Genomic DNA, 25,677 nt, shown 5'->3' with positions numbered 1-25,677 from the left:
TGCTGAATGTAGTTTTGAACTGATGCCACACCCACCATATTCACCTGAGGTGCATCCTCTGATTTTCACCTGTTCAGACATCTGAAAAACAATATTCAGGATGTGAGAGTATAATGATGATCAGTTGTATGTACGTGATGACGTTGCTATCCTTGCTGTTTTGTATTGTTTTTTGAAGTTTTTGTACATCATGGTCCGAAGGAGTAGCGGCCCAACGAGGGCAGGTATAATTGATGGTAGTCAGGATGAACCATTTGTAGGTTGTTAAGTGCTTAATGGTTGCGTCGAAAGGTTGTATCAGTGAGTGATTTTAGAGTGTTGATTTTGCGGTTAGTCTTGTTAGTGAGTTGACCTGTGTGTTGTGTAAGAGGCATCCTGGTATCCAAGGTTATGCCCAGTAATGTTGGATATCTGATGAGGGAAAGTTGTTCATTGAAGAGAGTAATGGCTGGATGTGCATTGGATTCAAGTCTGTCTGGGGTGAGAAGGGTTACAAACCATTTGGATGGAGATGAAGTCATGTGATTCAGTGTGAAGCAATTTTCAAGATTGTAGAGATATTTTTGGAGGGTAGTGGTACCCTGGTCAAAATTGGAATGCTGTCAGGCAATGGTTAGATCATCTGCATCTGATAGAAGTAGTGAGTCGGCTTGAGTGGTTGGGAGGTCATGGAGGAGTAGATTGAAGAGTGAGAGAGATAGTACGGAACCCTACCTGTTAGGTGGAATCTGAAGGAAGAGACGGTTTGTAATTATTTATTTGAGCCTGACGAGCAGACAGAAAGTTTGCCTTCATTTGTTATTGTTGTGCATATTGTTGTTGAGGATTTCTTCAAAAGCTTTATTCATGTCTATTTCCAGAAAAAGAGTTCTCCATGGGGGATATTTTTTGTTCATGCTGTCTGGACTGTATTGTGTTATTGTAGAGAGATGAGTGGTTGTTGAGTTCAGTGGACAAAAGCCATGCTGAGATTGGGATCGAGGAATAAATGGCGAGACTGAGTTATTGGGGAGTTGTTAGGTTTCAGTATTTGGTGTAATGATTGCTTTTTTGACAATGCTATTGTGTGTCCATGAGTAGTTGTATCTTTTATTTCGGGCATTAAGGGCTAAAAGGGCTTCAGTCTCTCAGGTGCATATTTGAGATGTTGTCTGGTCCTGTACAATTTGAGTTTTGGGCATTTTAAAAATCATATCGAGAAGTAACTAATTGAAAGGTGAAAGGTCGTGGAGCTTCTTTGTCAAGTTTCAATTTCTTTAGCCTTTTGGTGATGGACTTGTTTCTGGGAATGGTGGGTTGGTGACTGTTTGAAATGTATTGCTTTGTGACTGTGGGGTGTAAGAATGAATGACTGCAGGTAGGCCATGGGTCCACTGTGAGCTGGAATATTTGTATTAAGGTAGGTTTGTACATTTGAGATGGAGACATTTGTTACATCTAAAGCAGAGAACTGACGAGTGACGGTTGGTGATGCTGATGCTGCATGTAGGACAGATGTAGATGGATGGACCAGGGTTGAGTTCAATGTCTCCAGCAAGTAGAAGTAAGAGATTCAGGTGGCTGGAGATGTCAACCTCGATAAGAAAAGGAAAAATGAAAAAATATATAATGTAATCCTCAGGAGCACGGCTTTGCACCTTCGCTCGATTCCACCATCCGTAGTTCTTGCACAGTAGAAGGAGCGGATGTCCAACCTGACAAACACCAGCATGAGGGTTGTGACAAACATCAGTTTGTAATAAATTGGGATTTTAATGTAATGAATACTGTGATTGAGCCAACACTGCATATACCTAGGACTCTGACAAGTGGATTTGTTTAAAAGAGTTTGTCATAGCCAAACAACACATGACAAACTCAATTCCGCTGTGGGATTTGCAACTTCCTTGTCTAACATGATGGAAAGGAGTTGTTCCAATATTACAGCATCTTGCTCAATAGGATGTTAAACACCTTTTCAGGAACATCTACTTATTGCGTGCACAGAATGGTGGACGTTGATGATTCCCATTCCCACTTCTCCCCATATTCCTTTTACATCCATTTCCCTCTCTTTAATTCAAAATATTTCTTCCAACCTCCCCCACCAAAGGTGGATGAAGGTTATGCTTTCACCCCTGTCTGTCTGTCTCTCTTTTTGACTGTCTTGACTGTGAGCAGGATATCTCAAAGGGTTATGGACGGATTCGGCTGAAACTTGGTGGACAGGTTATAGGTTGTGTGTGTGACACAGACGAATCTATTAGATCTGTATCTAACACAGACGAATCCATATCTGTATCTAAGATTTTTAATTTTTACGGCGTAGCCCATAGGGCAAAGTCGTGTGGAACAGTGTTTGTTCCGTCTGTCTGTATGCATGTATGTATGTCCCCTCAAACGTATACCAATCAGAGCTGAGGTTCTGGTCACATGACAGGCTGAGGTGATTACCTCTGATGTCATTACCGCGGTACAGCGGCTGACTCTCCACACTCCGGCATTTTGATTCCAATTTCGATCAGGCTGAACATATCGTTGAACCTGTCATATATCACAATCGCCATGCTCTACCTTTACGTTTTTCATTCAGTGTGAAACACAAACAAACCGATTGTTAAAATGACCATAAAATATCGAAAGCATCGGCGTTCCGACTCTTCCAATAATACGGTACGTATAGGCCTTAGGCTTCATGCCTCACCTTCGGGCCGCTTCAGACAAATTAAGCCCAGGTTTATTAATACAGTAGTGTATAGTTTCAGTAATATCATTTATCGTAATAGTAATATTAATAATCATACTAAAATACGCCATTTTGTGTCTGTCTGGCCGTCTGTCTGATGAAATTTTGATGCCAATACATTCCGTCCTTACTTATCCAATCTCAACCAAACTTGACAGGATGACGAAGGGTTACATAATGAAGGTTGTAGCACATTCATTTGCCCCCCCCCCCATCCCCAGGGGGGTTTTCTCCCCCGAGCGGGTTTTCCCCACCATCGCCGTCAATGGCGTTGCACGTTGAGGTGTATATCAATGTTAAATTAACTTTATCGTGGCGTTTTTCCACAGACGCTTTTAATCATAACAAAATTAATGATAATCACATTGTTAATGTTATTACAAAACAATATTAATACTAATAATGTCCCACTTCCCCAAGGCGTTTTTCCTGCAGTGATAACGTGTATAAATAGCTTATAGTTATAATGGCGTTTCCGTGGGCTTTTACAGGAAGTAAAAATATTATAAACCATAAACACGTATGCTTAGCTTTTTAAACAGTCGCTAATGCTCTTTATAACACTAAATGAAGAAATTTGGAGGAAACCCCACATCCGTGAAGTAAGGTTTACTTTCAGAACTGAGTGAAGATCTACTGTACTCTATATAACCCACAAATGTTGGGTAAATAACATGGCCCTTTCTGCCGCCACCGGGGCATTTCATAGCGAAAATTTCGTAGCAGACTTTTGAAACTCGCTCCTGCTGTTTGATATGAAACTGAAAGGGAGAAGCTCGGGTTGTGCTCCTCTACCAAGCAGCTAGCTTGCGCTTGCCAGGCCAGCCGTTCCTTAATGGTTTTGAATGCCATGCTTGCTCAAATGCTTAAACCAATTGGTGATCTATCCACAATAAACTTGCTAAATGAACACACACCCAATGTTCTTAAGATCCGACCATAGATCGACTGTAATCTACATACCCCAAAGAGGAATGACCCTTTTTTCCGCTTCCATAGTGAGCGGGTGTACTATTATAGTAAATATGACCATAACACTTTAATCCCAATATCGTGAATACATAGTTGATGGATTGAAGTGGTGTATGGTTCATGAATCAATGATGAGCGGTGTACGGTACTAACAACCGCGGAAGTAAGGAATTCACCTCGGTTTTTTGATCGCATGTCATTAACCCAACCCTTGTGGGTATATAGATTACAGTGGATCTTCCCTCAGTTCTGTAAGTAAAACTTACCGCACCGATGGTCTGGATTCCTCCAAATTTCTTTGTTTAATGTTATAAACAGCATTAGCGACTGTTTAAAAAGCTAATAATATGTGTTTATGGTTTATAATATTTTACAAGCCCAGCTACGCCACTGTTAGACTCTCGGTCTTGTTTTTTTTTCCAAGTGATTCTTCACCGTTGAGAGATAGGGCCAAAATGATACTGTATATAACACGATATTTCAAAAAGTTGTGGATGGGTTATGACAAAACTAGGTGGATGAGTTGGGTAGGTGACAAGAACAAGCTGATTCGATTTTGGTTCAGGTCCAGATGCAGATCTGGCCTATCAGTGGGATACAAACCATATACGTCTGTGGTTTAATTCAGAAACTAATTTTTGACCAGATCGATGGTCTGACCCCAGAATTATATGGATGCTACATAGATGACTGCATCAGTGCCACATCCTGTAGCAGAGAGGATCTTGAACGGTTTATCAACTTTGTCAACTCCTTCCAACCTGCCCTCAATTTCACATGAGAGATTTCAAGTACCACTACTACCTTTCTCGACATTCATATTTCAGTCAAAGAGAACAGACCTGCCACAACTATCCATTATAAACCTAGTGATTCACACAGCTCTCTTCTATATTCATCCTTTAACTGCTTCCACATCAAAAATTGATTCCCATCCCAATTCCTCAGGCTCCCGCATCTGGGCAACGATAGTTTCCGACTTCAAATCAAAATCAAATGAGATGTGCAAGTTCTTGACTTAGCATGCATTTCCCATTTCCATTGTGGCTGGTGCACTGGAGCACGCTCGCAACATTGACAGACAGGGGCGTTATAAACTTCTGAGAAAAGAAAACCGAAGAAAGGATCCTGCCTACATTGATCTACCATCCCTTAATTCTTCGAGTCAAGAACATCATATGGAGGAACTTGAAGGTTTTATAAAATTATCCAGATTGCCTCGATTTTTCCACAATCGCCCATCATATCTTTCAAGCAGGATAGAAATTTATGAAATTTCCCAGTTAAAGAACCCAAAACCTCCCACCAGGAACATTTAAGTGTTCATGGAGTCGCCGTCACACGTGCTTTTTCATAAAGACGACCACTTCGCTCTCTGGACCCAAGCAGTATTAAATTCAAGCCTCCACTTCGACTGCACCTCCGTGAAGTGATCTACGGACCACGTGAACTCTCTGCAAGAAAATCTACAACGATGAAACTGGGCGAAGAGTGGGCAATGGCCTCCATGGATGCTTGCTTGATGTATGAACCAAGAGCACAGACTGCTCTAACCCTGTTGCTCAACACTACAACCATCCTTAACATTCGTTCAGTAAGATGGCAGTCTCCGGTAAATTTCTCCATTTCAGCACCATGGGTATTTACAAGCACAAAGAGGATCGGAACGTTGGCTCCTCATGGGATCAACGAGCACTTTTCATTTGCTGAGACCTCCTGTCTCTTACAATTTGCAATCTTTTCCTTCTGTTTATCTCTGACCACCTTCAGTTAGGTTTTCACTCCTGTCTGTCGGTCTGTTTGTCTGTGAGCAGGATGTCCTTACTTTTCATTGCAGTTGGCATACCTCAATCATCATCTTGTTCGTATCATCCATTATTCCATTACATGGTGAATTTTGTATTTGTACTAAAAATCTGAGAAGAGTAAAATATGAATACCTTAATCAGAAATAGGTGAAGCTTCTCCCTTCTAGCTTTGTGCTCTCCTCTACTTTTTGATTTTTTTTTTCGAGTAAAACATCGACGTCCGCTTTGAATCCCTTGTACTTTTTAGCTCAGAAATAAATCCCACTTGCTTAGAGCTGCAATACGGGCTTCAAGAACTGTAAAGTCTTGTTGAAAGCATCAAGGCCACCACTTTACAATTTGCATACTACGAGGAAATATATACAAAAATAATTTAGAAGGAAAGACTTTTGTTTCACACAACAGCTCCAACTTACGTGCTTGTGTGGTGACTATTTGTAGAGGACAAGCTGGAACAACACCATGAGATCTTCCGGCAGTACTGTGATCCCTGCCGCCAGGGCCCAGGCGAGGAAAAGGCCTGGGCTGTGGGTAAGGTGCATAATCACATACCTTTCATTGAACAGTCTTCTATCATTCTCTCCTGCCTATTTGCATTTCATGATATCTGCTTGATCATCTATATAGTCTATACCAAGTGTGACTGCATGCAAATAAACATACTGCACAAGTTCTCAAAGAACCAAAAAAATAACAAAATAAGAAGACGTCATGCGTAGCACGATACTTGCAAAATCCCCCCCCCCCCCCCCCAAAGTTTTGCATTGATACAGCAAATTGTCCATTTCATGAAGATTAAAATTTACAATCTTGATCAAAGCTCGGGTCAACAGGATGAAAAATGACGATTTTTCAGATGAAAAATGATGATTTTAGAAGTTTGACCTTGAGTTGACCTTTGAACTTTTGACCTCATAAATAGTTGGTTTCCCAATTCAGTGAGGCAATGCACAAATGCTGTTCTATTTTCAAGTCAATTGGATGAAAATTGATGGGTTTTCACATGAAAATTGATGATTTTGGAAGTTTGACCTAGAGTTGACCTTTGACCTTTTGACCTCAAAAATAGTTGGTCTTCCTATTTATTGACAATGTGCAAATGCTGTTCAATTTCCAAGTAAATCGGATGAAAATTGACGGTTTTTCAGATGAAAATTGATGATTTTGGAAGTTTGACCTTCAGTTGACCTTTGACCTTTTGACCACAAAAATAGTATGTTTTCCAATTTAGTGACTCGATATGCAAATGCTGTTCAATTCTCAAGTCAATCGGTTGAGAATTGACGGCTTTTTGAATGAAAATTGACGACTTTTAAAATTTGACCTTGAGTTGACCTTTGACCTTTTGACCTCGAAAATAGTTCATTTCCCAATTTATTGACTCAATATACAAATGTTCAATTTTCAAGTCAATCGGATTTAAAATGGCGATTTTCGAAATTTGACCTCCAGGTGACCTTTGACCTCAAAATCAATAGGCTTCTCAATTGGGACGACCTAGACAACTTGGTGAAGTTTCGTGACGATCGGTTTAGAATTGTGACCTGAAGGCCAGTGACAAACAGACAAACAGACAAACAGACAGAACCACAAATGCAACCGACCAATATACTTGAAAAATCTTCGATTTTACAAGTAATGATTATGTGCCAGAATGTACATTTGAATTGTATGTAATCCATTAGTGATTCATGGTAAAGAGACAGAATGATTTCACTTTTTAAAATGTTAACCTCATTATTGTATAATTAAAGCAATATAAAAATATATATTGTACAAATTAAAGCAAAAATATAACAATATAAAAAACCCGGTGTGTACCCCGGTTTAGAATAGGTACACCGTATCCCTGCGTGTCGTAAGAGGCGACTAAAAGGGTTGGCGTCAGGAAGGGCATCCGGCCATAAAAACATTGCCTCAAAAAGAGAACCATGACAATTACGACTACATATGGGCAGGGTACAGCCCGAAGTACCCCGTGGGGGACCCCAGTCCCTCTCGTCAAAACTCAAGGTGGGGAACCCGATCGAAGCAAGGGTGGAAATCATTCCATTGATGACGACGAAACGTCTGATGCCCGACGTGGAGATCGGTTTCTGAGATTTGGGACATGGAATGTAGGGACAATGACAGGGAGATCAGGAGAAGTGGTGGAAGTATTGGTCAGAAGAAGAGTGGACATATGTTGTGTGCAGGAGATGAGATGGAAGGGAAGTGGTGTGAGAATGGTGAAGGGTAGGCAGGGACAGAAATACAAGTTTGTGTGGCAAGGGTGCCCGGAGGGCGTGAATGGTGTTGGTGTCCTGTTTTCTGCGGAGTTTGTAGACAGTGTGGTGAGTGTGACTAGAGTGAGTGAAAGGTTGATGATTGTGAAAATGATGATTGGAAAGCTCTTGGTGAACGTCATCTCGGGATATTCTCCGCAGGTTGGTCGGAGCGATGAAGAGAAGGACAAGTTCTGGTGTGCTATAGAGAAGCTGATGGAAAACGTGAAAGATGAGGAAGTTGCTGTGGTAGGAGACCTAAATGGACATGTGGGAAGTAGTATGGACGGTTTTGAGGGAGTTCATGGGGGTTACGGATATGGTGTGAGAAATGGAGAAGGTGAAAGGATTTTGGAGTTTGCTGATGGAGCTGATTTGTTGATTTGTAATACTCAGTTCCAGAAAGAGGATAATAAGCTTGTTACATACACGTCAGGTGGGTCGACGACAACCGTTGACTACCTGCTGGTGCGTAGGCGAGATAGGGGGCACCTCCGGGACACAAAGGTGATCCCGGGGGAGGAGGCTGTTTCACAGCACCACTTGGTTGTCTGCGACATAAGGGTGAAAGGTGCGAGGAGAGCTCGGCGGGTGAAGTACCAACCGAGAAGGAAGGTGTGGAGGTTGAAAGAGGTGACAGTGAGGGAGGCATTAAAAGAGAGGCTGAGTATGGTGGAGGATGATGTGGTTGAGCTTGAAAGTGGTTGGATGTCAATGAAAGATAGTCTGTTGGGAGCCGTTGGTGAGGTATGTGGATGGACAAAAGGACCACCGAGGCACTCGGAAACATGGTGATGGGATGATGAAGTTGGAAAGAAGATTGACGAGAAGAGGAAGAAGTTCAAGGAGTGGCAGAAGGCGAAGGGTATGGGGGCAGAAAAGGCAGAGCATGAAAGTTATAAGGCAGCCAAGAAGGCTGCAAAGAAAGAGGTAGCAAAGGCACAGGAGGCATGTAGGAAAATGTTCGGAGAGCGCTTGGATTCGGAAGAGGGTCAGAGAACGGTATTCAGGATTGCAAAGCAGGTAGCGAAAGAGAGGTGTGATGTGATGGGGGTGAGTTGCTTGAAGGATGAAGTGGGACAAATCGTTGTGGACCCAGATGGAATTAAAGGAAGATGGAAGAGATATATGGAAATACTGTTGAATGCAGAGAATGAATGGGATGGCAACATAGAGAGTAACCCAGTTTTAGGACCGGCAGAGAAGATAACCGAGGAGGAAGTTGAGGAAGCGATAAAAGCAATGAAGAGTAGAAAAGCGGGACGGCCAACGGGAGTTGTGGGAGATATGTTGAAGGCAGCAGGAAATTGGGGTCTGAAGAGAATGACAGAGATCTGCAATCTGGTGGTGAAAGAAGGCTGCATTCCAGTGGTTGGGAACTGAGTACCCTCGTCCCTCTATACAAGGGGAAAGGTGACCCTCTGGACTGTGGCTCGTATCGAGCGATAAAGTTATTGGAGCATGGAATGATGGTATTGGAAAGGGTTTTGGAGAGGAGGATAAGGAAGAAAGTGAAGATTGACGAAATGCAGTTTGGATTTATGCCAGGAAGAGGAACGACAGATGCGCTTTTTATTGTGAGGCAGTTGCAGGAGAGGTACGTGGAGAAGAGGAAGAAGTTGTTTCTTGGGTTTGTTGATCTGGAGAGAGCATTTGATAGGGTTCCACGTGAAGTAGTGACATGGGCATTGAGGAAGTTAGGAGTGGAGGAATGGTTGATCAGAGTAGTGATGGCAATGTACAAAAGAGCGCGCACAGCTGTAAGGACGAAGGACGGGAACAGTGGTGAGTTTGAGGTGAAGGTGGGAGTGCATCAGGGGTCGGTACTAAGTCCACTACTATTTGTAGCTGTCATGGAGGTGCTGGCTCAGAAGGTAAAGGAGGGTTTACCATGGGAGTTGTTGTATGCAGTTGATCTGGTGCTGATTGCAGAAAGTATGGATGGACTGAAGGAGAAGATGAACAAGTGGAAGGAATGTATGGAGACAAAAGGTCTGAAGGTGAATATCGGAAAAACGAAGGTGATGGCAAGTGGTAAAGCATGTGGTGAGGTGGAAAGAACTGGGAAGTGGCGCCGTGTGCTGTGTGCAGGAAGGGTGTCGGAGTGAATTCCATTCAATGTACAATGTGCGCTGAGTGGGTTCATCAAAAATGTAGTGGTTTGAGAGGGTCATTAACCAGTGTGGCAGCTACATTCAAATGTAAGGTGTGCACAGAGGGAGCTGCAGATGGAGGAAATGTTGAGTTGGATCTTGGAGATGGCGTGAAGCTGGAAGGTGTGAAAACATTTTGTTACCTTGGAGACATGCTGAATGGAGAAGGTGGATCAGACTCGGCAACGGTTGCTCGAGTGACATGTGCATGGAAGAAGTTTCGGGAACTGAGTGGCGTGCTGACGAGGAGGGGAGTGTCATTGAAGCTGAAGGGAAAGGTGTATGCTGCATGTGTGATAAGTGTTATGATTTATGGGAGTGAGACATGGGTAATGAACGTAGAGCAGCAACGAAGGCTGGAAAGGGTGGAAATGCGAATGGTTTGGTGGATGTGTGGAGTACCGTTGAGAGAGAGGAAGACAAATGATGAATTGCGAAAGATGATGGGAATAGAGCCTGTTATGGATGCTGTGAAGAGAAACAGGTTGAGATGGTTTGGTCATGTGTTGAGGAAGGATGAAAGTGACTGGTTGAAAAGAGTGATGGGAATTCATGTAGAAGGAAGTAGAGGACGGGGAAGACCGAGAAAGACTTGGCTAAAGATGGTCGAAGAAGAAATGCGGGCAAGGGGGTTAACAAGGGGAGATGCAGAAAATAGGGCAAAATGGAGAACATTGTCATGGGGACCGCAAGGCTAACCCCCGCTCTTGCAGGGAAAATGGCCTTAAAATGCCTGTTGTTGTTGTAAAGCAATATAAAGAAAAGAAAGAGCAATCAGAGATTGCAGACCCTCACCAGGGCGTGTCTTTAGTGTTTTTCTAAGGCTTTTGTGTTAAAACAAATATGGCAGCCGAACAATGTGACCGATGACATCATCATTTTTTTTTTCCTCCACCAATTTATCCATAGAAGATGCTCAAGGAATTTCATCTTGATCGGATGAAGTTTTGTACTTGTCGAATTATGACGTCATAATGGAGGAACCCATAATATCATTAACATAAGTTATTCCCCATAGGGAGTTCTTTACAATGAGCCATGGCGTCCATACCACGTGACCTATGACGTCATAATTATCATAAAAAATTATACAGGAGGAGGTGTACATGTGGTAAAAGTTTCCTGTCAATCGGACCAACGGTTGCAGAGAAAATCATAATTATTCTGTGCAGACAAACAAACAGAAAAACAGACAAACAAACGGACTCAAATGCAATACCCTCTCCTCTGGCGAGGGTAACTGGAGAGTTCATAGAACACCTTGCTCTGCACAGAATTGACGGAAAATGACATGGGCGGAGTCTGAGAGCAGCACATTTGATTGGTCAAGATGACATTGTAATGCAGGAATATTTTGTCCATGTGCTGCTAAACGGAAGGTTTTTGGGAGTTCTAGAAAGGCGATTTTGTTCCACATTATTCAAGTATATAATTCAATTAAAATAAAATAAAGATCTTAGGTGTCATAGAAAAAAAACCTTTTCTTCGGGAATTTTACCGCCATTGATGCAGCATCTTTTACACCACCTCAATTAACATGTTACATTAGTTATTCGTGCTTTTTGTTTATATCCTTTATGAGGTCCTTAAAAACAATGAGTTTCCTGTTTGGAATGATTTTCAATCTTGGTTGACTGCCAGGCAGACAGATAGAGTAAAAAAATTTATCTCACTCCTCTCTGTGCATGTGCGATCGGGAAGAATTCAGAGCCAAAGTACTCTTAGAGTAGACTACAGGTTTGTTTTCGGATGAATGTTCCAATTGGAGTTTGAAATATAACATTCAATTGAAATCAAGTCGTTCCTCGATCATAAACTGACGTTTGCAGACAGACAGACAGACAGACAGAAGGACATGACCCAATTGCTTAACCCCGCTTTTCACTCCACGTGTGCGGGGTAATCAGCCATTGGTGCATGCTGGTATCTAGAACTCAAGATCATGTATGGACAAGCCAAGCGTATCTGAGATTTGAAGCTGAATCATGAGTTAAGTGCTCAGATGGGAATGCAAATCCCACGACCCTATGAAGGGCATTTAAAATGTTCTCAGAACGAGATATTCACTAACATCCAAGAAATGCCACCATTTTTAAGGTCTCCGCCTGTTGGCATGAACAAAGGTTTATTATGAGGCAAAGATTCACTGAGTATATTTTGGGTTCAATGGGTCACAGGTCATGTGACCTTTAGCTGAAAGTTTCAGATTTTTGTTTCTGAGATAAGTTGTGAACAGCTAAAGGGATTTTGACCAAACATGGCACAACTATGGACTGCAACACAAAGATGAACCGATTCAATTTTGGGTTCAAAAGGTCAAAGGTCATGTGCACTTTTGAAAATGATTTTGCAGACCCCAGCTTTAGTTAGAAGCATCTGATGTTGTCTCTCTTCTACTTATTTGTAATTTCTCTCCCCTCTCTCTCAAGGGACCTTTAATTTTTCATGTGACCTTTAATCGAGATCAAACATAACAGTGGGTTGACATCTAACGTGGGCGAGGGCCTATCCATTGACGCATTGACGCATTCGTGTGAAATTGTACTTCAATGGAGAAGTATCTATAATTAATAAGAAAAGTACATCCTCACAAATCACATTCATTGCATAATTTTGTTTCAAGTTGGAGTCTTGGACTATTGCATCTCATTCCATTCCATAACCTATTGAATTCCATAACCCGCCACACATAGGCAAACATAAATATGTGGAGCAAGCTTTGAGGTTTCACAGCCATGACATGAATTGAGCTAATAAATCTTTGAACTTTTATCTCTAATGCTGCATTAAACTGTGGATCAATTTGGCAGTATTTCAAGCAGGATGTTCATTTCACATTGGTGAGGGACTGCATAATTGTAATATATAAACTATGTACGAGGGTGGTTCAAATTTGACCTGGACTTTTGTGCTGTTATTAGGCCTACAGTGAGGTTCCCACTGGAAGCCTATTGTTCTTGTAAGGATTATTATTCTCACACATTTTGTGGAGACAATTCCGACAAAACCGTTATTGTTAGCTCTACGAAACTTCAACTCATTATAGATACAAATGTAACTTAGTGCATCATTAATTTTGTTTTTGCAATTTTGACTTACATTGGCTCCCATTGCCTATGATGTCATAAACTTTAAACATCTTCTTCTCCAGAACCGCTGAACGGATCAATGCAAAATTTTACAAATACGATCGCCTGATAAAATTTTGCCAAAAATTACGTCATTGGTCGCGTGATTTGGCGAGCATATTGAATTTCAAAAGAAAACTTCAAAAATCTACTTCTCTGAAACCGCTTATCCGATTGATACAAAACTTGAAAAACATGTTTACATTCCGATGAGGGAAAATATTTGCAAACGATGACGTCATCAGTCAAGTGGTTTGGTCGCCATATTGAATTTAAGCAAAAAACTTAAATAATCTTTTTCATAGTACCACTTAATGGATCAATGCAACATGTCACACACATGATCAACTATTGATGTGGGAAAATATTTGTAAACTATGATGTCATCAGTCACGTGGTATTGTGGCCATCTTGGATTTAAGCAAAAAATATTTGAAAATCCATATCTCTAGAACCACTCAACGGATCAATGTGAAACCTCATATGTATGATTGATGACGCATGAGGATTTTTTTTTGCAAACTATGACATCATCAGTCATATGGTATGGCAGTCATGTTGGATTTAAGGGAAAAAATTGAAAATCTATATCTCCAGAACCACTTAACTAAATCCAAACCAAATTTTACAGATATGAACAATTACCCATGGGGAAAATTTATTGAAATGATGACGTCGTCATTAATGTGGTATGGTGGCCATTTTGGCTGGAAGCCTATCATCACTGCTCACAGTTCTAGTTAAACTTGTAACTTTAACAAACAATTATCACTATATGGTACTGTGCAGACAATCTACTATTAATTTCAACAGGTTTTACTTCACCAGAATTAAATAATTATTTGTGGTTCTACCCACTTTGTTATCTCATTTCGTGCAATTTCAATTTTCAGCACATGCATTAAAGCAGAAAACACATGATTATGAGTACGGTATTGGTTAAAAAGCAAATCCCATCAAAAATTATTAATCTGCATGCAATACTCTGTCTTTTAAAAGCAAAAGGCTAGGTTAAATTTGAATCACCTTGATTTGCATGTTTTTATGAGTACATTTATATTTGTGTTTCATTCAACCCCGCATGCAAGGCACCGTGCTCGAACAAAGAAGTCTCCACTACGATGAAGTCTGCTCTGCGGAAGGTCTGCAAAGGTGAGCTCAAATCCTTCAACATATTACCCATTGATAAATATGGCATCATATATATAAAGTTATTTCTAACCACTGACTGATTGATATTAATGTTCGGTACCTTCCGGGTGTCATAGAAAGCTGAAATTTGGCGTGCTGACAGATATTGAAGCCGGCACACCGGAAAAAATCCCAGAACCGTTGGAAAGCATCTGTAAATGAACATTTATGTAAAAACAGTGAACACATACACAAAATATATAAATAACCTCAAATGATATCGAGCAGCAGGTCGGTGATGCTTTCCTATAATCATAAAGAAATCTATTTATTATGTACCTACATACGAAGCACGGTTTGATGTGTAAGCATACCCCACTAGTATATCAATAATACTAGGCTAGCCTACCTGTCGCTTCGCTGACGGATTTAATCAGAAGACAGCAAGTTGTACTTCACAAACATATTGTATGTCTATGTGAGCTTCAATGAGGATGTGAAATGAAGTGAAACAAGCGAAAAAAAAGATATTTTGTAACACGTAGTTGTTGTCGTTGCTGGTGTAGCGATGGCTGTGGTTGTTGTTTGTGTTCCTTCCTTGTACTATTATATATTTTTCTATTGCTTCGAGAATTTTTACTATTTACGATATACATTACTAGCAGGGGTACCTGGCATTGCCCAGTCTATTTTTTTTGTGGGGGCCTAAAACACTTCCCTACACCCATTAAGGAATGGGGTCCCTGCACACCCCCCCCCCCCCTACACCCACTATAGCGCGATTAAAAGAAAAAATCTCCAAAAATCCAACTTTTTCTGCCTAAAACACTCCCTCGCACTCGCTGATGAACCTCTGAAAGTTTGATGAAAATCCGTTCAGCCATCTCTGAACAAAATGGCGGCACACAGACACACACAGGCAATCGGCTCTCTTATAGTACTGCATAGATAATTGTGTGTGCTCCTTCCATGTCCTAAACCTAAAGGACTCCTGCTGTCGTAGAATGATAAATGGTACCGTTGGAACCACTGCATTAAGCTCACAATCATTCTTCTTCCTCCTCCTCTTCTTCTTCTTCTTCAATCCTTGAACACAGGCTTTTAGACATGCATCTTTATGATGGAATGGACAGTTTTGCTCCAAATAAATCGATTATTAGATTTCAAACCAAGTAAATTGATTATTAACTTTCCAACGGGACCATATTTTTTATTGTTCTACAACACGAGTTCTACAACAAAGTGGAAACTTCTGCTCTCTGCAACCGGATCAGCTCTTCGTCATGGAAATGTTCATGACTTGCTGTGAATGGCCCGATGCTCTGTCAAGAAGAGTAGTGGCCTCCACCATATATTATAACTTTGGTTTTGCTTATGCCAATGATATCCTCTCACGTATGAAAATTTCATATCCAGAATGAGATGCTTCTTGATCATGTAGTTAGTCTATATGATCAAGACAACAATTGTACAATGGTGGTGGATGAATGTTCTTGCTTTGACTTTCAGGGTTTTAGAATGTGAAGATGCACGGCAGCGCTTTCTCATATTTCCAAAAAACAAGGCGGTAAACCGCGGCACCTCATCTCGTGCCGCTCGCCGCTTGGACTACTTACTGTACAATGAGGAGACGTCCAACGATCTTCGTGTGGTAGGCAACCCAACCCACACTACTTCACATTAATTTTTGTTATTAGAATCCGAGCTATGTAACTCAATAAATACTTTATCTATTTAGGTGCATCATGCTAAAAAAAATTATCCTATAAGGTTTTGTGCCGATTAACCTTGGGCGTTCAGAGGAGTAGGGTCACAAACAAACAAACAAACATACATTTTGCTTATATGTACTAGCAGGGTACCCGTCAATGACAGGGGTTCGTAGATGTCTCACCTGAAATGAGCAATATGTTTAGAGTGTGTGTTGGTAGGAATGGGAATTCAGTGTAAATATTCAGTGAGTAGATATCACAATGGGAGGAGCTGGTAACCTCAACAACCTCATTCCAAATTCCACCAGCGAAGATTTCCAATCCGTGCTTGTTGTGCAACCAAAATAATGCTTGGTGGTGAGGGTGATACTTTGAAAACTCGGCTGTGGAGTGGATTTAGCACGTTTTGAACCTACCGCCTGACGGAAGATCACAGAAGTTCTTTCCATGCCAACCGACTACCTCCAGGCACCTACACCTCTCCAAATCGCTTATCAGCCCCCGACCTTCCTCCTCTCTCTATACTCCCCATAGCTCTGCTTTCCAAAATTTCCATTTGGTATTTCTCAGCGCATTTCATTCTGGTTCCCAATTCATTGATCCATAAATCAGTAGTTTCAGTTTCACTTTTCAACATCAGATTCACTTTGAGATATCAGTTTTGATTTGTCATTGCAACTTGTGATGCGACATGAATAATGCATGGAAAAGGTTGTCAAAACCAATTTTTGGGGGATTTTTTTTTGATTTTCTAAGGGGTCTAAACTCTAAAGTGTTTTAAAGGTCATAACAGGGTCTAAAGTGTTTAAAGGGTCTAAGGCCTTTAAAAGGGCCTAATGGGATCTAACTGGGTCTAAGGGCAAAATAACAAAAGGGGTCTAAAGTGTCCAAAGGGTCTTTATAAAGTGTCCAAATGGTCTTTAATTGTCCAAAGTGTCTTTAAAAAATCTATATGTCTGAAAAGTGTCGAAGACAGTCTATATGTCTCAAAAGGGTCTAAATGAGTATGAAGGGGTCTAATGGGTGTAAAGGTCTAAGAGGTGTAAAGGGTCTTCGGGGTGTAAAGGAGTGAAGCTTTAGTAAAGACATTAACACGGGGGCGCAACACTAATGTATTAATGGGCCAAATTACCTCCTCATGACTGTTTCAAACCCCCTATTCAGGTGCATTGTGGTTAAAAATTGATTGCAGAAAGTTTTGTTGCGATTAAATATACTAGGGCATGCCCGTACTATATATATATCTAAAATTATATCCCCCCCCCCTCTATTTACATGAAATGGTTTGGTCCATTCGCAAAGCCAAAGCGAACGGCTTGCGAGTACGGTGACAATCCCCCCCCTCTATGTACATGAAATGGTTTGGTCCATTCGCAAAGCCAAAGCGAACGGCTTGCGAGTACGGTGACAATCCCCCCCCTCTATTTACATGAAATGGTTTGGTCCAAAGCGAACGGCTTGCGGAGTTTGGTAAAGAAATCGCCATAGCTCGGTAACTACTTGTCCGATTAATATGAAACCTTGAAAAGGCACATCCTCAGGTCCCCAGCAATATACCTGGCAAGTTTCAAGTATATCGGACCCGTGGTTGTCGAGAAACAGCGGTCACAGTCAAACAAACACACAGACACACAGACACACAGACACACAGACACACAGACACACACACACACAGAGATTACTGGAATTATAGATAGATAAAAAATAACCACCTTTAGAGGCCATTTTTCCCCGCAAAGCGGGGGTTGGCCTTTTTCGGGAACCGTGGTTGTTGTTGTTTTTCGGTCCCCTATTTGAAGCAATGTTTTACGGCCAGATGCCCTTCCTGACGCCAACCCTTTTTGCCGCCTTTAACGACAAACAGGGAATTACCAGTGAACTGGTACTCAAAGGTTGCGATTAACCCTGCGATATTAAAGCAGAAAGGTCACAACCAAACAGCAAAAAACTCACCTTATTGTGAGCGAGGTGGTTGTTGGAGGTTTACACATTAGTATGTGGCGGCTTGGAGATGGCTGTACGTGGATCGCGCGACAGGCATTGTATATATATATGTATGTGTGTATATACAGACTTGGCATTTAATATGGAATATTTTTTTTGTGGGGGTGAACTTACTTTTCAAGATGTCTTAGAACCAAAAGTTCATTGGAATTATGTTGAAATTATTCTAGATTTTGTTAATGTGACCATTAAAAGAAACAAAAACCACATTTGGCATTTCGAAACAAATAAATTGATCCTTGAAAGTGATGTAAACTGATATCGAACTCAATTCATCAGTACTATGTTAAACTTCTGTACGTTTTCCAGAAGTATCTCTTTATTTTGCACATTAGCCAAAAATGTTTTTAACAAAAACAAAAGTTAAATTACGACTGGGATTACGGACAATAAAATTACAGTTCAGTACTTCGTGTAACCCCCACGAGCATTCAGGAGAGCACGTACACGTTTAGGCATGCTGTTCATGAGATTTGCCAAGGTTTGGACAAGATTCGCTTGCCATGCAGTGACAATAGCCTGCTGCAATTCACGCACAGAGGTCGGCTGCTGGTCCAAGTGGTCGATTTGACGCGTTAATTCTGCCCACAAGTTCTCTATCGGATTCATATCCGGGGACATGGCAGGCCACTCCATATGCTCTACACCACGGTCAGCAAGAAAGTGTTGGATCATGCGAGCACGATGAGGCCGTGCATTATCATCTTGGAAGACAAAGTTTCCTCGAAAGGCTGCACGAGCAAATGGAAGCAATGTTTCTTCCAGAATGGCCCTGTACTTGAACTGGTTCAGGTTTCCATTCAGAACAACCAGGTCAGTTTTGCCCCCTGCATGAAAAGCAGCCCAAACGGTCACCCCACCACCTCCAGCTTGGACTCTTGGCACTATACAATCTTCAGTGTACGCTTCATGCACTTGTCTGCGCACTCGGACGCGGCCATCTTGACAATAGACCAGAAATCTAGACTCGTCACTGAAGATCACGTGATTCCAGTGTCCTGGCTGCCATTGACGGTGCTCTCTGGCCCACTGCAATTGGCGCTGGCGGTGTTGTCTGGTCAGGCGTGGCTTTCTCAGGGGACGCCTGGCAAGATAGCCTGCTTGAACCAGTCATTGGTTGACTAGCCTTCTGGATACAGGCACATTTGTCAGTTGCTGCCACTCAGCCCTAAGCCGATTAGCTGACTTGGTATGGCCATTGCGGACTAACCGGTGCAGCTGGCGATCATCCCTCCTTGTGGTTCTGCGGGGACGTCCTGGCCTCGGTATTGGAGTAGGGACACCCCTCTGAGCATTTCGTTTCAGGATCTTTGACACCTGACCTTGAGTGATGCCATACTGCCGAGCAATAGCACGCTGTTTCATGCCGTAATTTCGTAAAGCCACCACTCCATGACAAACAGCATTGTCAAGTTGATGGACCATCTCCAGAGGAAGCGGCAATAATTTTTGGAGACGTGCAGCAGTTGTTTTCCACTAATACAGAACGGAACAACCCTTGTATACCCGACTGTGAAGCCAATCATCAAATGCACCTGTCCGTACATTTTGCCACGCCACCTGTGATATAATCCTGTTGTTGACTTCTTACTGCAACAGACAATCAGTGACATGGTTCTTTTAACAAATAAATCACCAAAGTGTAAAAGAAACTCACCAGATTGATATACTGAGTTAAGAAAGTAAACCCAAGTCAAGAAAAAGAAAATATTCCATATTAAATGCCAAGTCTGTATATGTAGCCTGGTGTTGGCTTAGCAGTTAGGGTGCTGGCTTGGGATCCCGGTCAGTTGTTGAATTAATGCCAGGAGGTTGACTCAGCCTGTCATCCTTCCAAGGTCGGCAAAATAAGTACCAACTCACTGGGACCTCTCTCAAAGAGGTTGGTGGCAGGATTTGCACTTCTGCCACCGTAAAACACCTCATTCCGTAACTCACACAGTGGTGTGTGTCGGGATAGTGCTGAGGTGTCCTCAAAGGACGCAGCGACATGCAGCGACAAAAATCCCATGGAAAATCCTAGCTCGTCTTTTAATCACCAAATACACGAAGCTGGGTTCAAATGATCAACTTCATTCTCAGCTGAGCTTCCAGTTTCGTATCAGCAAGTCTGCTCCTTAAATTTGTCTTCAGTAGATTAAATGTAGAAAATGTCATCTCACACAAGTAGAATGAAGCAAACGTTGATAGCAATCTGGCATCAAGTCTGTGCACTTCAGGATAATGAGGATGCGAAAAGATTTTCTGGCCGCAATTTTGTTTGTTCACCACCCCTACCAATTGCAAGAATGCCTTTCTTGAGCAACCTTCGCCAAGAAAGTTCCATCTCAAAAGTGCCACAATGTTCAAAATGTTGATCAAATCCAGCCCCTTGAAAGATAAAACTGGAATGGATCTCTCAGAGGATGCAAACCCACTTTCATTTTCAAATTTGTTTGATAATGTACAAAAATGCAACAGCTCACAATTGATGAGATACCGCCGTATTACGTATGACATAATGCCCTTAACATTAATTCTGTCTGTTGAAAAACTCGGGCATATGTTATCCTTGGGGAAGGGATATTAAGCCTTAAGTCTTATCTGCAGTCATGCTAATGGCTTATCAGGGGGGTTTGGGCCATGCTATTTCATCACTTTTCCACAAATCTGCCAATATTGTGATTTTTTTGCGGAATGCACCATGGCTCTTTAGGTGCTCGAATAACCACCAAGCCTTATTTTATCATCGATAAATGATAAATAACTGTCCAGGGCTCGCGGCATGTTCTCATCTGATGACTAGACTGCAGTAATCTTTTTTAATTTCCTAAGAAGCTTAAAGAACAGTGCAGACTAATGTGGATTTTCTATCCCAAGTCCTATCTGAGCTCCATGTAAGTAGGCAGCACCTACTTCCCAGCCAAACCCATCTGCATTGCATCTTCAAATTAACACAGGCATAATTGCTTTATAACCATGTCTGTGAACGCCTTACAAAACCCTAATCAGTTTTATTGGGAGAATATCACTGTATAAACGATCTTTACATGCCTCAGTTCATTTCACACCCTTTTCAACACTGAAAACCTTGCTCTCACACTTCCATGAGCCTCATTCTGTATTGTTTCTTCTTACTCTGAGCAATCGTCAGGACTGCTGTGATGTGCAAGACTGGGGAACTCCATTTGCTTAGAAGCCATCTATTTATTACGTGTGCCAATATGGTGGAATTTCTGATATCACAGGGAGATGAGAGTCCTTCCCCACTCCACCACCTGCCTTTCTCTTTCTTATAACACTCCTGTTCACCCAATTTTGATTCTCTCAATTTAACCCTCGTCCTTTCCTGTGTGTACGTCATCTACCATATACAGCATAATGTATTTGTGTGTGTTTGTACGGATGTCTGTCCCCCTTCATAAGGACGATTTGCTTCTGGTTTTAAAGGCCAATCTTATAACACGAATGTGTGTTCACTGTGGTCTATTTTTTAGGATAAAACAAACTCTAAAAACATTTTCCATGAAAGAGTAATTACGTCTCTTCAATTGGAATTGTAGACGGTGGCTTGCAAATCGAGCCTCAAGGGCGGTGCAGAGAAACATTTTTTTAAATATCAATAAATGCAAGGCGCATGTAGGTTAAATTTGCTGCGCGTGATGTGCAATGCGCACAGAGTAAAACTAGTGTTCAATTCGTCCATATGATGTCAAATAAATAAAGCAGTTACAAGCACACCTGTCACTAGGCTGAGGTTTCAGACTTTGGCACACTCACGAGGCCATAGTGTCGAATAAACTGTTCCAACCTGTCATTTTGACGGGCTTTTATACTATGGAGATGGCTTATGAGATGGCACGGGCTTATGAGATGGGCTTGGGGCTTATGAGATGGCACGGGCTTATGAGATGGGCTTGGGGCTTATGAGATGGCACGCCATCCATCTGTCAGTCAACACTTGCAACTTCTTCTCTGAAGCTGCTGATGGGATTGTGACCAAACTTGTCTAAAATGATCTTCGGTGTGTTAGAATCAAAGTTTGTTCATGGCATCCACCCTATAAGTAAGTCATTGTAAAGTTTAACGGTCCCAAAATAACTTGAATTTTGATTTAGTTTAGCCGCCATTTTGGATTACAGGAAACCTTTAACAAACAAAACAAACAAACAATCTTCTCTGATACCGCTTCACTGATCAATGCGAAGCTTTACTTTTGTGATCAACGACCCAAAGGAAATATAGTTTGTTAAAATGACTTTATCAATCACGTGGTGTGGCAGCCAAAGTGCATCAAAGGAAAACTTTTAACATTCATCTTCTCTGAAACTGCATAACCAATCAATGCTAAACGTAAAATATATGATCAACTACCTATGGGTATGTTTGATTAAAATAAGCTGATCCGAAACACAATTTGGCCACCAGTGATGTAATAATACATAAAGTGGGCAATATCTCGAAATATATTAATTATAGACACCTTGGAGTTGCACCGGCTAATTTTGACACATCAGGAAGTGGCATCATCATACCGGAAGTGGGCAATATCTTAAACTAAAGCTCATACACAGCAGGGAGTTGCATTACTTTGAACATCATGTCAATACTACCTGATCAAGTGTATTATAAATCTAGCTCTTATTTTTACCCTGATCTATCCATCACTCCACCTTTTGGCAATCGGCCAGGTGAGCTACAGGACCATTGTTCCTCTATGTTTATGGACAATAAGGCCATGATCACTCACATGGCAGCTGGACCAGCAGAGATTCAGAGATATCACTTAAGTACTAAAGTATTCATGAATGTAAATGCATTAGAGAGATTCAGAGAGAGAAAATGGAGCAACAACTGAACATGAAAAATAAATAAATAATAAAAACAGCACTCAAGTTTACACTCCAGTCTTGCTCATGGCATTGAATCAGAGCAGTTTACATTTGTACATCATTCTGTAGCGAGTCAAATCTAGCACCAAATATTTTGGCGATAAACACCAATGTTGCATTTAAAAAGATCTACCATTTATTTTTCAGGAAGTGGAAGACTACACGTTTGTGACGCAGCTGTCAGGCCTCACCGATCATATCGCCGTCGGGATGCGGTTGCTGGTGTCCGGTCTGGACGATGAGCTGTAACAAGTAACGGACCACACGAGCAGATGAGCAGGCTTACAAGAAGAAATACCAAAAGATGCAAGCTGACAACTCAGGCACAACTGAGGTTTTTGCCTGATTGACAATAAACTTTCATTTGATTTTCCCCTCCATTCTTCCAGTGCGGTTGAAGGGGACTCTTGAGTACCTGCGATATTTTGATATCCAGGTGGAAAACCATCATTACCAGTTAATGCCATGTTTGGAAATCAACATTTGACAATGCTATTTGTATACTAAAAATGAAGAAATGGAAGAAGAAATTTTTTTTATGTCAACAGTTAGTATAATATTCTTTATTTATGTCATCTCTGTGCGTAGAGATGTATAAGGAAGTATTTGCAGGATGCAGATCCAGTATGTACTTGCAGGTATGGAAATATACAGACAAGTTGATTGAAGAAGGAAGTAAGAAAACCTAAGTGGAAAATAATTTCCTGTTTATTTCTTAAAGTAATTTTTAAATTGTGAATTGTACAGCAATTGTAACATGATACAAACTTTTAAAATCGATTTCGAATTTAACTTTCAATTACTGCATCCATCACAATTGTCTTACCAACAGCTAAGTATCGGTATGTGTAACCAGTTAAGTGTGAATGAAGCTGTTAAGTAAACACTCACAGTGGAATTAATGCACATGCTAGTTCACTAGTTTAGCGTGTTATTGCTCGTTTTGTTCAACCAAGTTTATCCATCACATGACATCAATTAATCCGAGAATGTAACCTTTTCAACCAAATAATCTATTTACACCAGTGGATGAGTTCTAATATCAATTAATTAATTAATTAATTGATATATTAAATTATAAAATTAATTAAATATATTATAAATGAATTTAAATATAATTTAAATTAATTAAATTAATTAATATATTATAAATTAATTAATATATTAATATATCAAATTAATAAATTTAATTTAATTAATTAATTAATAAATAGTAAACTAATCACAATAGTTTTCCATTAAATGTACCCAAGCATATCTCTGAATGATGTCAAAGTTAGTGCAGCTAGTAATTTAGCGGATAGTGCTCAGCCACGATTGGTTAATCAAGTTTTCACATAATTTGTGCAAAATCTTATTCTTTGGTGAATGAATATAACAGCTCTTGAACCACGTATGCAAATTCAGGAACTTTTCAAACTTGATTATCTCAACATCGACCAATTGTGTTTGACTACAGCATTGCAATGACCCCTTCGATTAACAATTAAACGTGTAAAATGAATGTTATCAGTTGACGTCAGCTTTGTGCTTTGTGCTCACATGGAATATAAGTAATCGTTTGAAAATGATGCACTTCCTACTCCGTCCCAGTGCTAAGTCAAAATGTTTGAGCTTGTGTAAATGTTAGCAGTGCAGATATCAAGAAACAAATTCAGGGGTTTTTTTGTATACAAAGTCGAGGCTCATGGAGGAGCTAGAACACAGAATGTATCAGGACGTAACAGAATAAAAGGAACAGTAGAAAGAGGAGGGGATAAAATAGAGGGGGACTAGGAAAAATAAGGGATGTGGAGAAAAATGAAGGGGGGGTGAACAAGATGGATACAGCCACAAACTCTGAAGAAGGAAAAACTGGAAACTTGGAAAGAGGTGGGCTTGTAGAGGGGTTAATGGGGGTAGAAAATATCGTGGTTGTGGATGGTTAAAACTAAGTTAAATTCATCCGCAGTTACCAGTTACAAAATAAAGTGATGTAGTACAATAAAAACAATTAATCCTTCCTAACCACACGCTAACCACAGTGGTAAGCCTTACATTCACACCAGAGAAGGAAGCTGTGTTTGGAATAATAATCTACACAATAGGGTAACATGGAACAAAGTTACTATAGTTTTGTTGTTGCTGTCAATAGGGATTTTCCTGTGGTACAAGTCGGTTTGAACCTGTTCTAGGTTTGTGTCGGAGAAAACCTGTGATGGTTCATTTTTGAAGAGAGGGTTTCACTCGGGTTCATGTTACAGAGTTCAGCGAAACTGAGGCTCAACAAAGCAGACTCACCCAAAATACCGAACATGATTCTAATATCTTGTATTTTTGATAATTGGCATCAATTAATACATTTTCAATTAGGTTGTAGGTCTGCGAGAACAACTGCTTCAAGAGAATTGTGGAAGTGAAGAGGATGGATAAAAGGAGGATGGATGAACGGAGGGAGGAGATTGGCGTGCAGATGATCTTGATAGGGAGATTGGTGAAATGCCGGTGAGATGGGCTGAACATTTGGTGGGGAAGAGAGAATGGCAAAGAGAGCGGATTAGTTGAGGGAACAAGGTTGGAGGAAAAGAGGTAGACTGTGGTTGAGATTGGAGGATTGTGTGAGGAGGGTGGATAGAAGGAGGATGGATGAACGGAGGGAGGAGATTGGCGTGCAGATGATCTTGATGGGGAGATTGGTGAAATGCCGGTGAGATGGGCTGAACATTTGGTGGGGAAGAGAGAATGGCAAAGAGAGCGGATTAGTTGAGGGAACAAGGTTGGAGGAAAAGAGGTAGACTGTGGTTGAGATTGGAGGATTGTGTGAGGAGGGTGGATAAAAGGAGGATGGATGAACGGAGGGAGGAGATTGGCGTGCAGATGATCTTGATAGGGAGATTGGTGAAATGCCGGTGAGATGGGCTGAACATTTG

General features: G+C 41.1%; 1 protein-coding gene across 2 annotated transcripts in view; it reads left to right on the top strand.

Moving 5' to 3' along the window:
• Positions 1 to 23,788, top strand: part of SMPD3 (sphingomyelin phosphodiesterase 3) — a 110,831-nt gene extending 87,043 nt beyond the window's left edge. For both annotated transcript variants that reach the window (XM_068131191.2, XM_068131192.2), the window contains exons 5-8: positions 5,947 to 6,036; positions 14,139 to 14,202; positions 15,691 to 15,832; positions 22,916 to 23,788. In XM_068131191.2, the coding sequence (XP_067987292.1) occupies positions 5,947 to 6,036; positions 14,139 to 14,202; positions 15,691 to 15,832; positions 22,916 to 23,017 (398 nt within the window). In that variant the 3' untranslated portion in view covers positions 23,018 to 23,788. The remainder of the gene's footprint in view (positions 1 to 5,946; positions 6,037 to 14,138; positions 14,203 to 15,690; positions 15,833 to 22,915) is intronic.
• The last annotated feature ends 1,889 nt before the right edge of the window (positions 23,789 to 25,677 follow it).

The sequence above is a fragment of the Myxine glutinosa genome, chromosome 11 (assembly GCF_964187855.1).
Source record: "Myxine glutinosa chromosome 11, kmMyxGlut1.1, whole genome shotgun sequence".
NCBI classification, from domain to species: Eukaryota; Metazoa; Chordata; class Myxini; order Myxiniformes; family Myxinidae; genus Myxine; species Myxine glutinosa.
The sequence above is the reverse complement of the archived record's forward strand: the minus strand, read 5'-3'. Positions and strand labels throughout refer to the sequence as shown.